The sequence below is a fragment of the Musa acuminata genome, chromosome BXJ1-11 (genome assembly GCF_036884655.1).
Source record: "Musa acuminata AAA Group cultivar baxijiao chromosome BXJ1-11, Cavendish_Baxijiao_AAA, whole genome shotgun sequence".
Classification (NCBI taxonomy): Eukaryota; Viridiplantae; Streptophyta; class Magnoliopsida; order Zingiberales; family Musaceae; genus Musa; species Musa acuminata.
This window is the reverse complement of record NC_088337.1, coordinates 7,104,197-7,120,619: the sequence shown is the minus strand read 5'-3', so window position 1 is coordinate 7,120,619 and position 16,423 is coordinate 7,104,197. Positions and strand designations below refer to the sequence as shown.

At 40.0% G+C, this 16,423-nt stretch overlaps 1 protein-coding gene across 2 annotated transcripts; it reads right to left on the bottom strand.

Annotated features, from left to right (window-relative positions):
* Positions 1 to 580: 580 nt before the first annotated feature.
* LOC103970732 (lysine-specific demethylase REF6) lies at positions 581 to 15,529 on the bottom strand. Of its 2 annotated transcripts, XM_009384640.3 has the most exons (8): positions 14,404 to 15,529; positions 13,336 to 13,414; positions 13,168 to 13,235; positions 10,764 to 10,914; positions 8,773 to 9,155; positions 8,443 to 8,688; positions 5,323 to 6,156; positions 581 to 2,058 (listed from the first exon to the last, which is right to left on the bottom strand). In XM_009384640.3, exons 1-8 carry the CDS (start codon positions 15,320 to 15,322, stop codon positions 815 to 817), a joined length of 3,924 nt encoding a protein of 1,307 aa, XP_009382915.2. In that variant the 5' UTR covers positions 15,323 to 15,529; the 3' UTR covers positions 581 to 814. The 2 variants fall into 2 exon arrangements, with proteins under 2 accessions (XP_009382915.2, XP_009382914.2); XM_009384639.3 differs by having other exon boundaries at positions 8,443 to 9,155.
* Between the last annotated feature and the right edge of the window lie 894 nt (positions 15,530 to 16,423).

The window sequence follows — 16,423 nt, the reverse complement described above, 5'->3', positions numbered from 1 at the left end:
CCTTCTTTTGATGCATGCATGATTCTTCAGGTTTCAATGGTCTCAACCATCTCCTTAAATCCATTCACCCAAGTAAGAAGAAGAATCTTTAATGAGGTTGCTTACACAAGTCACCTAATGATTAATGGAGCAAAACAAATGATAAGAAAAAATACAGTGCAGAAGTAGCAACATATTGGAAATACATATTCATAGGTTTAAGTATCTTTAGCACATACTAGCATTGACCTAAACTAGCAATCTAATCACTGCTATACGAGTTCCAGATAATATCAACATGCAATGGATGATTATGCATCAAGAGAAGGGTGTGGGGGGGGTGGGGTACCAATATGCATATGTTGAACTGGCAATGCTCTCTCCTGCTCTATGCTATTAATAGATTGGAGACAGAATGGAGAAGTTGAAGTTACTAACATATCATTGATAGATTGGAATTAAATGCAACCCAATACATGAGTGTCAGTTATTGCACAGAAATAATCAACATAATCAAACAAGCTTCTAAGCAGCAGCTATGTTAGGCATGTTCTTCATGGCTGCCAGCTGATTGTTCAAAACAGGCATCTATGTCTACATCTGCATCGACATCAGTCTCATCTGATTGATTAGATAACTTAGAAATCAATGTCGAATTGATTGGATTAATGATAGAACGATTAGTGTTGACTAACCAAGGCAAAAAAAGAAAATGCAGCTAGGCTCCTACCCTATCTTGATCAACAAGCGATAACAATTTTAATCAAGAACATTAATGTACAACCGCCGGATTCTCCTCCTGCATCAGATGAGACTCCATCGTCTTCATACTTGGTCATCTTCGGCCCTTTTTTGCCGAATGGCCAGTTTTGCGCTTGTGACGGCTAAAATCTGATACAAACCGGAATGTCTGGCCACACCCTGGTTCCCAGCAGACGTAAGGGCGATCACCAGTATGCACCCTTATATGTTCAGTTCGTGCCCATGGCCACTTGAATGTCATCTTGCACCCCTTCCACGGACAAACCAAGGGCCGGTCATCCATGTGCACCTTCCGGTGCTGCACTAGATACTTGTGTGAGAAGAACTTCTTCCCGCACCCTTTAACAGGGCAAATGTCCCGCTTGTGTAAGGCCAGATCTTGCTTCGTGCTGAAGCTCATAGTGCACCCCTCAATATCACATGTAAATTCTTGCTCCTCATCCTTGAGTGCAAGGTTTGCAGTTTGAGTAGTATTGGCTTTCTTCTTTCTAGATTGCTTCTTGATAGCTAATTTCTTCTTAACCTCTTCACACTTGGATGATCGGTTCCTGAGACGCGTGCTAGGGCCTCCTGATTCATCTTTCAAACTCGATTTCTGTAGGCTAGTGCTTACATTCTGCCTGCGATGGTTGCTTCTCAAAGTTCTCCCAAGCGAGGATGCAGAAGTTCCGGATACATCTTCAGATTTTGAATCTGCGTCTGCCATGGTGCATCTGCGTTTCTTGGATTTTGCCTTGCTCGAAGGCTTCTTCCTCTTCTTTCCAGAATTTTTTGTTGCCACACTGCTACCTGATGAGTTCCTTTTGGATGATGCTTTGCTGGAATGCTCAATATCTATCTCGATCAAAGGCTTCTGATCGATATCAAGTGAATAAAGCTCTTCTGTATGTTCTTGCTCCTGAGCTTCCATTCTGTGGGCTAAATACGGGTGGACCTGGTTTGACATCCAAACCTTTCCACACCACCTACCAGCAACAACTATTTTCCTCTGTCTTCCTGGGCGCCTCCCGTTGGCCTTTGGCTTTACAGGGGAGTTACCCATGGAATTGCGACCAAAAACCTTGTATATAATTGGATTATATGGCATTTGCTTGCTGTAGAGGGGAGATTTGCTAAGGTTGGCAGTATAATACAGGTTGATTCCCAGTTTCACTGTCCAATCACTATTCATGGGCATGACTTCTTCATCCTCTAAGGCCGCTTTGATTCTTTCTTGATCTTGTTTATTTGCCTCCTGGAACTTTACATCTTTCCATATATAACCAATTCCTAGTTCTTCCGCCAACAACTTTGCTTCTGATTCTATTTTGGGATAGTCTGCATACGTTTACATGTCCATAAAGAACTCACATTAGAAAACAAATACAAAAGGATACTGTCAATTGAATGAAAGAACCATTTACACAGTTATTATGCAGCTCAAACTTGTGTTTCAGGTGTTAATTGTGTATGCACCTTCATCAACGGTTGAATGTTCTCGAGAGAGAAATATACCCATTTACAACATAAATCACTCAAGTTTATATCACTCCAATACAACCAACGACAAAGGTAGAAAACCTATATAAAGTTTGAAGACAATATAATACCAAAGGATGACATCAGTGCATTTCAAGTATATTACAAGACCTGTATTTTCTAGTGCAAGATTCAAGTTAAAGCAACTGTTGCTAGTTTGGCAAAATGGGCCTGTATTTTGCAGCTGACACAACTCGTAACCAATGGCAAAATAGAAAAAAAGGACAACCTGGTGCAAGAGCCTCCACTGATGCCAATCTTGGAGGTTAATGCAAGTAGCATTACCCTGCAAGAGGAGAGACTGTTCCAGGACTCAAACCTAGTCACACATGTCACAGAAGTGCAACCTTACAGTGACACTAGGACTCTCCCTCCAATGGTCATATGAACAGTAAGAATGATCACATCAAATAAATTACATTCAAGTTGCAATGAGAATTAGGAAATTTGGCACAACCCTATGTTGGAAAAGCTAATGTAAAATCAGGAATCAGGAATAAACCAACACAAGCTACCAATGGAAGCATTGCTCAAATCTTATGAGAAACCTTTATTCCAGAACACGGGCATCAGTAAAAAAATGATCTAGCAGGGAATTCCACATATCAGACCTAATAAGATCAAAACACATCAGCAAAACAGCACTCCCTAGTTTCCCAAAGCAAATGAACAGAGATTTCTGTCAAACACACAGTTGAAGGCCAACTTCACTACTATACCACATCAGAGGTACTTCAAAGGAAGATGGATAAAGTATGTTGCACAAATCAACCTAAATTTCCTGGCATTAAGTATTTTCAATACAGCAGCTTTTCTAGCAGCTAACAAACGACTTTCTCTGGACACATGCATAAACTTCCAGACATTATACGTTTTCAATGTAATAACTTTTCCTGCACCTAAACATGCAACTTTCTCTGGCAACATGCAAGGGAGTTGATATCAATGAAAGGATACTACCCTATTATTAAACATCTTCCCATAGGAGATGCATTGGATAAAATCTAATTTGGCATAAAGTTTAACTAATTATTGGTGTAAAAACCAACAAAACAGCTTCACTAGTAAATAAACAAGTTGGCATCCCAATGTAGGGTTTATAATACCCTACTTTCACAAGAAAACTATCTACTTCGTTCCCCTAATGCTGCCCACCAAGTTACAGAAAACCTGACTCAGATTATAAACAGTAGCACCAGTCATTTATACATCAAGACATACTTGTTGGAAGGCTGGGAACTGAGCTTAATCGATATCAAGCTTGCTGAGTAATAATGATCGCGTATGATGGTGTCCACATCCATGATTCCTTGGACAAATGAATTCCTTTAGGATTGGTTCACCTCTGGCCTTGACATCAGTGATTTAAAAAGCGCTAGGCGCCAAGATCCAAAAACGCCCGAGGCGCTAGGCGCTCGCTCGAGCGAAGCGAGGCGCTAAAATATAAAAATATAAAATATAATTAATAAATATAAATATTTAAAATTTTAAATAAAAATATAAAAATATATAATATAATTAATAAATATAATCACATTAACAGTATAAACCTGCTAAAGGAAAAACAAGGAAGCAGCGGCGAGCGGCGGCGGCGAGCGGCGGCAGCGGCAGCAGCAGCATCAGCGGCGGCAGCGGGAAAGGGAAAGGGAGCGGAAGGCGCGAGCAGCGGGAGGGCTCGCAGGAGGCGAGAGGGCTCGCGGGAGGCGCGAGCAGCGGGAGGGCTCGCAGGAGGCACGAGCAGCGACAGCGGGAGCAGCGGCAGCGAGCGACGAGATCGCGATCGGGATCGGGATCGAGAGCGGCAGCGGCAACAGGTTAGTGTTGGGTTAGGGTTAAGGTTAGGGTTGGGGTTATATCGGTTTAGTTGGTTCGATTGAACCAACTAACAACCGAACCAGGACCGAACCAGACCTAAAATTCTGGTTCGGTCGCCTTGGTTTACCCAAGCGCTCGCCCGAAGCGCCCAGCGCCTGGGCTCGGGCGAGCGCCCAGGCGGCGCCAATCACTGCTTGACATCCTAATTGCTAGTTCATAACAAGTCACCATTACATAAAGAGAGGTCTAGCGTCAACAGTCTACTTTCTTTTAAGGACATTTTGATGCATCCCTTCATCTCATTGGTCATCCCTCCATCCTTTAATGACAAAAGTGAACAAGCCAGTTGTGTCCTCCCCCATACCCTCTCTTGTCTTCCACCTGGCACAATGGCAGTATCCAGTTTGTCATAAGTTAGATATTCCATCATCTTAATGATCACCCTTCTTTGCACAAGGAATGATATAAATTGTAAGGCTAATCTCTGAATCTCCTTTAAGTCTTTGCATCGACTTCAGAGTATAAGCCTAAAGCTAGGCTACATATTACTCAGACCAACATATAACAAGTTATGGAGGGATATTTCTTAGGCATTGACATACATGTGATACCTGCTCACATAAAACTATACGATGCATTGATTTTATCTTTGTTATCAATTCTTAGGCATTAAATTTTATCAACCTTAACTAATTTCATACAATAAAGTTTACCTGAAAGAGAGAACAAGAAAAGTTTCTAGTAGTGAAAATTTGATTTATAAAATGAAGAATTGTATGTTTAGCAAAGTCAAACACTCAAGTAAATCATGCAATGAATCACACATCAAGAGGTGTTTCTAGTTTTGCAAATTTGATTTAGAAATTGAAGTTGTCTGTAACATCCTTTAGCAATCATACCATGATCAAATACTTCAGCACATCATGTCATGAATCACAATGTCCACTCTTATGAAAGGTTGGTTAAACCTCAAAGAAATCTATAACTCATCGATGTCAAAAATAAAAAGGAACAAGGGTATTTTGCAAGATATTTTATCATGGTACTTCCAATAATCTTAAAAATAACTCTTTCACCAATTTATGCAATTAAATGCATCAAAATCAATCCAATAGAGAATATCACGAAAAGGAGCAACCAAAGAACACAGACATAAACATGTTATAGACAAGCATTAAAGAACAAAAAGCAAATAAACATAAAACCATTTTTATTGGAGAAGCACATTTAAACAATTCAAGAAATCACCTGGATGACAAAGAAGCATCATATGCACCCCACCTATCGGCTGAAGTTGTTTTTCAACCTCTGCAGCATGCTCAAGACAGAATACATGCATTCTTGAAGAATCTTTGTCAGATCCTTGCATAACTAATCCTGTTGAGCTAGTCATTTTTGGATCAACATTTCTTAATTTTGGATGCATTGCTGTACTTTTTTCTGGCACAACTGGGTTGCCACAGAAATCATGATTGACAGAGATTTCTGTCGAAACAGAAGTTGACTTGAAGCTGCTGCAATAAATTTCAGTAGTTCCAGCATTCTGACAATCATCATCTAGGTCCCTGACATGCACATCTTTAGGCTCCTCCACAAACTTTACTGAAGCATTAGAAGTTGCCATCACCCCGTTATCCTCTAAATCAGATATACTTACTAATTTACTATCTTCTAGCTGATTCATGCTAGAGAACTCTGATTTTTGTTGGCAACTGTTGTCCACAACATCGTTGGCATGTCCATTTAAAGTATCTGATACATCAGCAACACGAGAACTCTGAGCAGACATACCAATTTGGTTGTCTGCTCCATCCAAGTGCATGTATGTTTCCTCATGTGCAACCTCCCTTGAACAGAGGACTTGGGGTTCAATTGCAGTTTTGAAGTGCTGAATGGCACCATGTATTTCTGAGGACTCATTCATGCCATTTTTATCAAAGCACATAGACTTCTCATGTGGAATATCTTCATCCTCAACGTCTGATGAATCCGCATAAGCAGAAGCTAAAAGATCAAGTGCAGAAGCACCTCTCGGACATGTAACATCAGAAACTATTTCCATGCTCTGGTCCGAAACCTGAACTGAATATTACAATAAACGAAGTTATCATCCACTCTATCCTCAACATCAATTCCAATTTGTACTGCGAAAAACATGTAGCTAATAAAGTAAAATTACAATAATTTGCTGAAAGAAACACCAAGTAATATTCAACTCGAGCTTTATAACAAAAGAAAGAAATACGTCAAAGAGAAAACTAGATGTATCAAGAAAATACTACCTGGTTTGACCAGATAAAATCACAAGTCAGAAAAGTTCAGTAATTGATTTGGCAATGAATGAAAATAAAAAAGGTCAAATCTTAAAGCACAACAAGGTAATGAAGAGAAAATATAAGGCACTATATAACAGATAGTATAATTGTTGGTAATCTGATACTAGACAACTGTAGCAAAATATATCATACTTCATACAATATTGATAACTGAGGTGGTTTTGTACTTCAGAAAATTTTTAACTACTTCTCACAACAAATTACGGTTATGACTTGTACTGCTAGTAATGCTAACGGTTTATGAATTATAACTAAAAAAACTTCCCACACCACATGTGTGGGGCCGATTACATAAATAAAGACAAAGTTTTGTTCTCTGAGCTCGAATTCTAGCTTGCACTTATAATTTCATTCAAGTGATTAAAAACTGTCTAGTATGGTCCTCATGAACTGGTATTACTCAGTTAAAGAGTAAGCTGGTCTGTGGAATGCCCAATACCACTTGATTTCTATCAGACCAGCCTAAACCCCAACAAATGTGTTTATCTAATCATTATTATTTTTATTGTTTCAACCTGTTAAAGAATTTTAAAACTGCTTCAAGATTTTTTTCACGCTAGTGATCTGTCTCAATCTTTTCATCAGCAAGACCCCTCACAAAATGCAGAGGAAGAGAAAATCTTTAGATGCACACTCAACAGGGAAAAGAATGCTTCAACAGGTCTGATTTAATACCATTAATATGTATTTCTTACTTTATCCCTCAGTTTCCTCTGCAATTCCATTTGTCCAGAGTGTAAGCAACAACTGTCTACACCAGTAGGTCAGACTACAAGCCCATACCAACATATCATATCAGTCTTAACTTCTGATTTGAAGGTTATGTAGACCAGTTCACGTGATCCTCACACCCAATCTTAGGATTGTCTATGGTCCAACAGACACTCAGCAATCTGAGCTTCCTTGTTGCTCAAGCCGGCAGAAAAAAAATAGTAACATGTACAGCATAAAGATAACAATAAATATCAAGGGAGATTTGTTGATGTTTGATTCTTCACTAAATTCTACTATTCCAAAGTGTCCTTTAAGGTCTAATAATTTGGTTAACAAAACTATTAAATATCGACTCAGGAAAACCCTCCTCAACGTGCAAGAGTAAATTCCTGGTTGGCAGAAGCCTACAATTCTAGAGTATGACATATTTTAAAATTTCATAAAAAGAGAAACTTCAGTTTGACAGTAATCATGAACCGACTTTCTTATTTTTTGCTGAAAGGTGATTAGGAGGCCTTTTTTTTAAGAATGTACTATATAATTCTGTGCCCGTCATTCACCCATTTTTTCATATATGAAGAACATTTCCACAAATTTGAAAGTTTAGACAGTTCAATGTATCTAAGAGTTTAGAAACATATGATAAAAAAAATCTAGAAAAGCTAGGACAGATACACTGTTGAGTCCTGTACAGATGATAAAAAGTGTGCATTGCTGAACTCTAGTTTATAAGCTCCTTCCAAATGAGAAAACTGTAGTTTTTCCCCTTACTCGCTCTCTCAAGGTAAAGTATGTTATCAAGAGATGCCATAAGGTAGCCTAAGGCTACATGCTGGACAATAAAGAAAATTTTGGTAATTGACAGAATTTTCGCCCAATAGGTATTCAGCACAATATCAGCATATTGGTAGCTGGTCGTGAATCCCACAAGGTGGCCTCCTATTTGCCGGAACCTTAGAATTATGGTGAAAAAATTCTCATCGATTATATGAAACATAATTTATTAGGATATGGATGCTACAATTTTTAACAATTTCAACAATTGATATATTTTGATAGTTCATCTTCTATTGTACACTCATAGTTCATAAGCAATAAAAAGTTTAACTTAAGAACACACAATTCAATCACAAGATGTGAAGGTTATTTTTGTTTGACCAGAAAAACGTGTTATTGAAAATAATTCCATGTATGTGCTAATACAAGTATATTTAATACCAATATATTGAAGCGTAATATAATGTCTTACAAATCAACTAAAAATTTAATGAATAATTCAAATAAAAGTTCACAACATAGAGTTGATGCTATTGCTTACCAATGTCAGTAATCAGGTTGTTTCTGCTGGTCTTCCAATTTGTATCTCCGCTTATGCCACTAACTTCTCCTGAGCCAATAATATGATCATTAAGGAAAGCACAGTTTGCAGACATAAGATATTTTGCTGTTGCCTCATTTAGTTGAATGACAGCCACACATGCAAAGCTCAAAATCCCACATGTGACACATGACAATAGTCCTTGATCTAGCAACCCATCGCCTTGTATCGTCCCTTCTTTTTCACCTTCCAAATTTTGTGAATCAGATGAGGAAGAGAAGAGATCAGCACGAAAATATTTGTTGCATGAGCCTGATGAAATCATATTACCATTTTCTACTGATGTAGAATTTCCTCTAAATGAAAATAACCCACTGAAGTCTCTAACCCTTGCATTCAAGCCCAGACCAGCATCATTGGAAGGTATAATTCGTGATGCTTCTAAAGCTTCCTGATGGTTACATAAGCCATGTGATAATCTTGGCTTTACCTTGACTTGATTTCTAACAAGTGAATTAGAACATAAAGGAATTTCAGGTGCTTTTTTCGGAAGAACAACACAGGATGCTCCCATGTCAAGAAGAACACTAAGTAGGTGATTATTTTGGATCACATTTTGAACAAATGCATTTTTGACCATCTCTTCTCCGTCTCCTTTCATCTTATCTTTCAATCTAGAACTCCGTGGCTCACTTCCGTCACTTGTTGGCATCCTGTAAAAGGAAAAGCAATACATAAAACGATGTGATAGGGCGTAAAACTTATTGAGAAAACCTTCCTTATACTATCTTAAGAAAAATAAGGATTTTTCTAGCACTCAAAGCACCATATGGGTAACTATATCCAGGGAATTTGTATTTATCAAACTAAAACACAGACGAACTATGAGATTTCATGACTATAATAAAATTTATAACACAATAATCCTTCATGAAGAAAGCAGAACGCAGAAGAAGCACGTGATTCGATTAAATAGTGAATACATGTCAAGTTAAGAACCTCCTTGTGGGTGCAAATACAAATCAGGTGAACTAAGTTCTAACAAATCCCTGAAACTACTAATAGGAAGCTAAGCAAACATTTCCGACATCAACGGGGAAAAAACACAAAACAGCTAACAGTCAATGAAATACACAATAGATAAACCAACATTTGCAATCTGGGTCCCAAAAGACAAACCAAGGTGTGAAACCTTGCTCCAACACCAGTCGTGGCACCTTGTTGAACCAGCATGGTACTACTATACATACCACTACTCCTTATAAGAATTGTTGAGGCACCCGATATACCCTATTCAGTTCTTGTAAAACAGTGATCACTTGCCATATTGACCATCATGTGTTTTTGAGGCTTAACGTTCAATTAGTTCCACTATGCTTTTTGTCTTCTCTGGCATTTACCTTATTTATCTTTTTTTCAAAATATATTCTTCACGGTCCAATAAGGCAACCAACGGGTTCAATCCAAGCCTCATCAGGGTCATAACTCTGAGCTTAAGTTCCTTATGCTTTTCAATATGAAGAACCATCTGCTTGTCCTTACATGTCATCGACCCCACAACAAAATCATGTGCACTATGACCCCCACTGATGGAGAAAGGACTCATCTATCATCAAATACTCCTTTAGCAGTTCTAGATCCTTGTATTCTGACTATATCTAACTGGCAAGGTTTTCAATTATGCAAGGTGGAATTTGGCAGTTCGACACATTTGTCTAATTCACAGTCAGTATACATGTGCTTGAAATCTCATCTTCCAACCAATTACTGCCACAATTGCTTTATTTCCTTTACACTAGTAACCTCATCCTTCAATGTGCTACAAAAAAGTAATTACTTAATCAACAATCATTTGAGATCCTCAAAAGTTAGCATAGGTAATGTGTCACAAAGGAAACAATCAAAGACATTAAAACCCAAGAATTATTGACTCATCAATGTTCAGATTAGTACTTAATATCATGATTGGAAGGAGATCAACACACCACTATACAGCAAAAACTTGTTGCACAAGGGATAATATACACTCGTGTATGACTGTTGGTTGTTGGGAAACAAAATACTACTAGGAAGATTGAAGTATAGTGTATTGTTCTTACTTTGTGCTCTTGTCCATTAAAATCTTTCTCCTGGCATCCTTACTCTATTTTTTATATTGCATCTTCCATTGAGTTTTTCTGCCTAATGCGGTGCTAAAGAGGAGGTCAGACTATCTTGTCAAGATTGGACTCAGAATTACAAGATTAGCATACAAAATGACAGACAAAGTGCAAACTTATATAAAATACTAAAACAAATATAATCAAGCAGCCAGACCAAACCTTGTGCATAAAGACAGTGCCAGTGCATATAGCAACTGGAAATGAGACACCATAGGAGGATAGTTTATTGAAGCCCTCCGAACTGCAGCTTCTTTGGCGAATCTTAACCATTCAGGTGTAGCAATATTTGCTGCCTCCCCACAATTAAATCCTATGAAGAAAAAAATGAACTGGCTCTAGTAAATGCGAGTAATAAAACCAAAGTGCAAATTAATTCAGCATACATCAGAAAAAAATAACATAAACCAAAATCATTCATAAAATTCTGGTGAGGTGAAAACAAATTCTTATTTTCAGAGGATATAAATATCAGTGAGTATATCAAAGCCATAATGACTAGAAATTAGTAAGATGATGGAGCATGTAGGTTAAAGATATCATACGGATCAAAAAATTATAATTTTAGATGCCAACTAAAAACATATTATTCAGTCAGTGTTAACTCAAGATATAGACCTAAATTGGATTTAGTCATAATCTTGATTGATGTACAACAGCTAAAAGCCGAATCAGTCTTTTTAATTGTCACCGCTATGTTGAAAGTCCAACCCGGATCAGCTAATAATTGTAGTTTCATTTAACAGTTGGCAACTGTGTATAACAAAATTATTTCAGATGATACCAAAGAAAAGTGGTATACTTCTCAGACTAATTTCATATATCATATACCCTTGCACTTTCTATCCTCACCCCTTTGCATACAGATTGCTGATCAACTGCAGAAGGATACCATTGGTGCACAAATAATGCTACAAATGTTTCTTTGTTTGTTTATCATATAGAAGCTTTACAGTAATGCAAATTCAGTAACATCCTTCTTTTCCTAGACTTCACTAAACATCTCTTCATTTAAATTTTGTTCTTTATTCAGTCGCCATTAAATCTAGGAACCAACAATGACAATGATGAACAATAAAGTAAGAGGACAGCATTTAGAAACTTAGAATGCTGAGGCTTGCAACCTAAGAAAAAAGTTAAGCAACTCATTTAAACTAGAGTCTTTGCCATACAATTTGCACGGATCCCATTTCACTAAAATGTCCATTTATGATACTAAGTTGAAAACCTCTTTTTTTGCAAAATCTGCACAAGCTTGAGCTCCTGACATATCATGCACACAGTTACTAATATGAATTTTGTTGTGCTATCACCAAATCTTCCCTTAGAGCTCCAATAACAAACTTATTTTCCCTCCACTGGGTTTTTAACTTTGCCCAGACGAGCACACACCATACCCAATGGTATTTATTGGTCCAAGGCCGAATTGGTATGCGGACCAAGCTTATTTACTCGGTCCAGTCCAGTTTGCAGCCCACTCCCAGTTAGATGTCTATTTTAAATATATATATAGTTTGAGGCTTTGAGTGTCTTAGGTTTTCATTCTCGATCTATTTCTCTCTCAGTTGATCACTCACTTCTATCTCTCTCTCTCTCTCTCTCTCTCTCTCTCTCTCTCTCTCTGCTGGTCCTTATTCCTCCTTACGCTGCTCATCTGCTCGCCGCATGATATTCCTTCTTCTGATTTTCTTCTTCTCCTCCTCTACCCAGCCACCCATTCACAACCCCTCCCTCTCAATGCTGAACCAATATGCTTCCATACTGCATGTTAATATGCTGGTACATACTGGACCCATATTGGTCCAGCCAACAACTGGTACAGGTCTGATAACCGAAATTGTGAACCATGTTCCACTGAACCCAGACTTGTAGCATGTACGCTTAACAGGAAGGAAAAAGAAAGAAAAAAAGGAAAATCCAACACTCTAAAAATCCAGACTAGTACAGAGGTATTCTTTATAAAAAGAAGAACCAGAATCCAGATAATAATCAAGAGAAGTGGTAAATTGCCATAAGTTCTGCTGCTCAAAATTAGTACATTAATTTCATAATCAAAATCAGTTTCCTAGAAGATTAGAGTCCGATACAAATGGCAAGTTTCTTACCATCTTGCTATCAAGATGTTGTTTTATAAATTAGTTAAGCCTCAAACTGAAAACACGATCATAACTAACTCTTATTAGTTGTGGTTTGCTCCATTAACTCTAATGTAACTCTAGTTCCTAAAGTATCTAGTATTAACACATATCCATCTCAATTATCTCCAATCGAATTCCCTTTGTCTTCCTACAACTGTTGGCTAACAATAAAGAATAATATGCATCTTTATACTTTCCGAGTGTGCTTCTTTCTTTATAGGTCACCAAAGAAACTAAATAAGATAATAATTAGGCCACTGTTGTGCTGTCCATATAGTTGAAGGAATGAAAAATGTATGTCTGTACAAGTAATTATCAACATCACCCATGTCCTTTTATTCATCCATCAATATGGGTCAGCTTCTCAGCACAATTAGATTATATAATAGGACACGGAAAAGGAAAAGTGACAACAAGATATGGCCTACCATGACTAAACCCTGAATGATAAGCCCCAGGAAACGTGACAACAAAATCTCCAGCATTCTGAACCAACCTGCTTTTTAGGAAACAAAAATTTACATATTAATTAGTTAAAAAAAATCAAAAGGAAAAGGTAGTAAATATGCCAAAAGCAGTATATGCATCAACATCACCTGCAGCATGGGATTCCCGCTCCAACAAGTACTTCGGGAGACATAACAGTAGTCTTCTCACCCAGGAGTGCAAAAGTCACTGTCATGATCTTATTAATATCAGCAGACAATTAACCAAGTCACATACACAACAATAAGGTTTATTAAGTAGTCAAAACTCAACAAGCAACACTATGAAGCAAAACTTCATGACAAACAATTTACCAAGTGCAAGCTGAAGCACGTGGATCCATATTCAATGTGCCTACTCCGAATTAATGAAATGGAGTAATATGCACCAATGAGCATAATCCAATCAGATGAGGTTCAGCACATCAGTGTCTGTAAGACACAGCATTATAAGGTTTAAGACCATTCCATACCATGTCAAAATTGCCCCAAAAGGCACGGCGCATGAGATATAAAACCCTTGATCCTTAAAAACCTTCTTGTAGGAAGCATTTCTATATGAGCAGCAGCTATCATATTAATCCAAAAAGCATCATCTCAAGCCATACAATGTTTATCAGAAAAACTGTCGCCAATTCATCAGAAGGATACCCTGAGAGCACTTTGATTAAGCTTCTCACCAAGTTCCTATCAAGATTTACACAACCAGCATCTTGGTATGACTTGGAAATTGAGCTAACTTCAAAGGATATTACAATATACTTTTCTAGTTTGTCGAGAGGCAACCTTAGACATGGACCTTCAACTTGAATACTGTAAAAACACAGGAATCAGCAGATCTACAATGGAAAAGCCTCCCATATTTGTTACCCATAAGTTGGGCCTCTTATGGGCTTTCAGGCTTGCGTATGACTCCTACAGATTTAAAACCTTTTCCCTTTAGACATTGGCTAATGTTTCGTCAAATATGTATCCAGCTAAGGTACAATTCCTACAACCCATCCATGTATGTTACTTTCCTCCTCCAATTTGAAAGTTTCATATAACAATGACAATGAAGCCCTAATTTTTAGAGAGGCTTGTAAAGAAAAGCATCAACTGATGAAGACAGAATGTTAACTAAAGAAATGTTATCATGAAATGCGGCAGAAACAAGCATGTTGAAGCAGCTGGACTCACCGAGAGGATTCACCTCCCCGCCATAGCCGTGCACCCGGATCACCTCCTCGAATGCTTGTCCGGCATCCCTGGGCACCCCGTACCACGTCTTGCCTGCACCCATATGCAGGTAATTCAAGCTGTGCAGCTCGTGGTCCTCGACATGCCACGCAAACCAGCTGAACAACATGGCTACGTACACCATGGGGGATGTCACCCCGGGGATCTCCTCCTTCATGAACCGGAGGAGCGAGCCCTTGGCACGCGACACGCCCCGCATGTTCCACGCAGACTCCCCGACGTTGGCCAGGGCCTCCTCGCGCCAGCGCCGGCCGGCAGCAGGCATCGGCGCGAACCCTGACCCGGGCATGTCGTTGGCGTACTCGATCGAGAAGGGCTTGTCGGCGGCGGCCCGCCAGAAGAGGGTCTCGATCTCGAGCGGGGAGAGGGCGGTGGGGGCGGTGGCGGCGGCGGAGGAGGCCTTGCGCCCGCCGCCTCCGCCGCCGCCCCGACGGAGATGGGAGCGCTCAAATTGGCGGGCCTTGGTCTCGAACTGCTGGAGTGTGTAGTGCTCGCCGCTCTGCCAGACGGGCTTCTGGACGGGGCGGGGGCGGCGGGGGCAGAAGCCGATCTGCTGCTGGCGGGTGGTGAAGGTGGGGGGTTTCCTGCCACCGGGGTCGCGGGCGGCGAAGGAGCGGTTGAGGTTAGCGACGGCGGTCTTCTTGGGGGCCGGGGGGAGCGGCGGAACGATCTTGCAGATGCCGTAGGCGGCGGCCTCCTTCTCGATCTTGAGGATGTAGGCGATGGGGTCCTGGAACTCCTGCAGCGTGGGGTGGAACTCCGGCGCCAATGGCAGCGACTTCAGCCACGGCGGCACTTCCAGTGGTGGCGCGTCCGAAGTCGCCACCCCTGGTGCAGACGACGACGCTGCCGAGGCCATTAGTGGAGTACCGCCCTCTTCCTCATTCCTAGAGAGAGAGTGTGTGTGCGCGTGTGGGTTTCCCCCCTTCTTTACTAGGGGTCAGAGGGTTTGGTGGTAGACACACACACACTCTCTCTCTCTCTCTTCTCTCCTCTCTGTCCTCTTTCTTGGCTGCTCTTGTCAGCCGGGGGAAGGGCGTAAAGACGGATAGACAGAGAGAGAGAGAGAGAGAAGAGGGCAATGAGGGAGTAGAGACAGAGAGAGAGGGAGAGAAGAGGGGGTGATGGAGGATATTTTTGTTTATTTTATTATCTCGATGGGCAACGCACAGTAGGGTTTGGGAAAAGTGACTGTTGAGAAGATGGGGCCCACCATCTCTCCGCCACCCCTCCCCCCCTCTCTCTCCTCTCTCTCTCTCTCACTGTTCTAAAGTTCGGCTCCACCTCTTTTCTGTGGCTCGATTCGGTTGCCATTATATTAATGACTACAAAGAATCATGTGAGCCAAGTGGGGTAAGAGGTACCGAGCCGGGTTTTGGGATAAGGTTCGTTCGGCCCAAGAACGAGATCTCGATCCGATAAATCATCGGCCCAAGAGTCTGTTGCGGGCCTGCTTGCTTTGCAAACCGCTCTGTAACATATCCTGTGAAATTTACATTGTATTTGACTGACACTAACATACACCCTTAAAATACATCCTTTGAACGATTATGACATTGAAAATATTAAAGATATCTTAGGTACTTTTTAAATATTTTTCTATTAAATAAAAAAAAAAAGAAATAGATTTGCTAACGAAAGAGAATAATATTTAAAACCAATTGGGGTAGGAGGTTGTATGGATAGCAAAAGCAGGCATAGATTTGCTTTATGGGGTGCGTCACTTTAGTGGGGCTCTTCTGTGGCGCTCATGGAGAGTCCACATGAGGATGATGATGACCCCTCCACTCCACTCCACATCAACCCATTCGACAGTCTGAATTGAACAGAATATGTGCTTCTCCATCATCAAAGAAAAAGTAATTGGAGAACCGTCTGATCCCTTTCCCTCATCATTTCTCCAATTATTAGAACAACAATATGGGACAGCATTTCAGCACCCTTCCCATATTCGGACGAC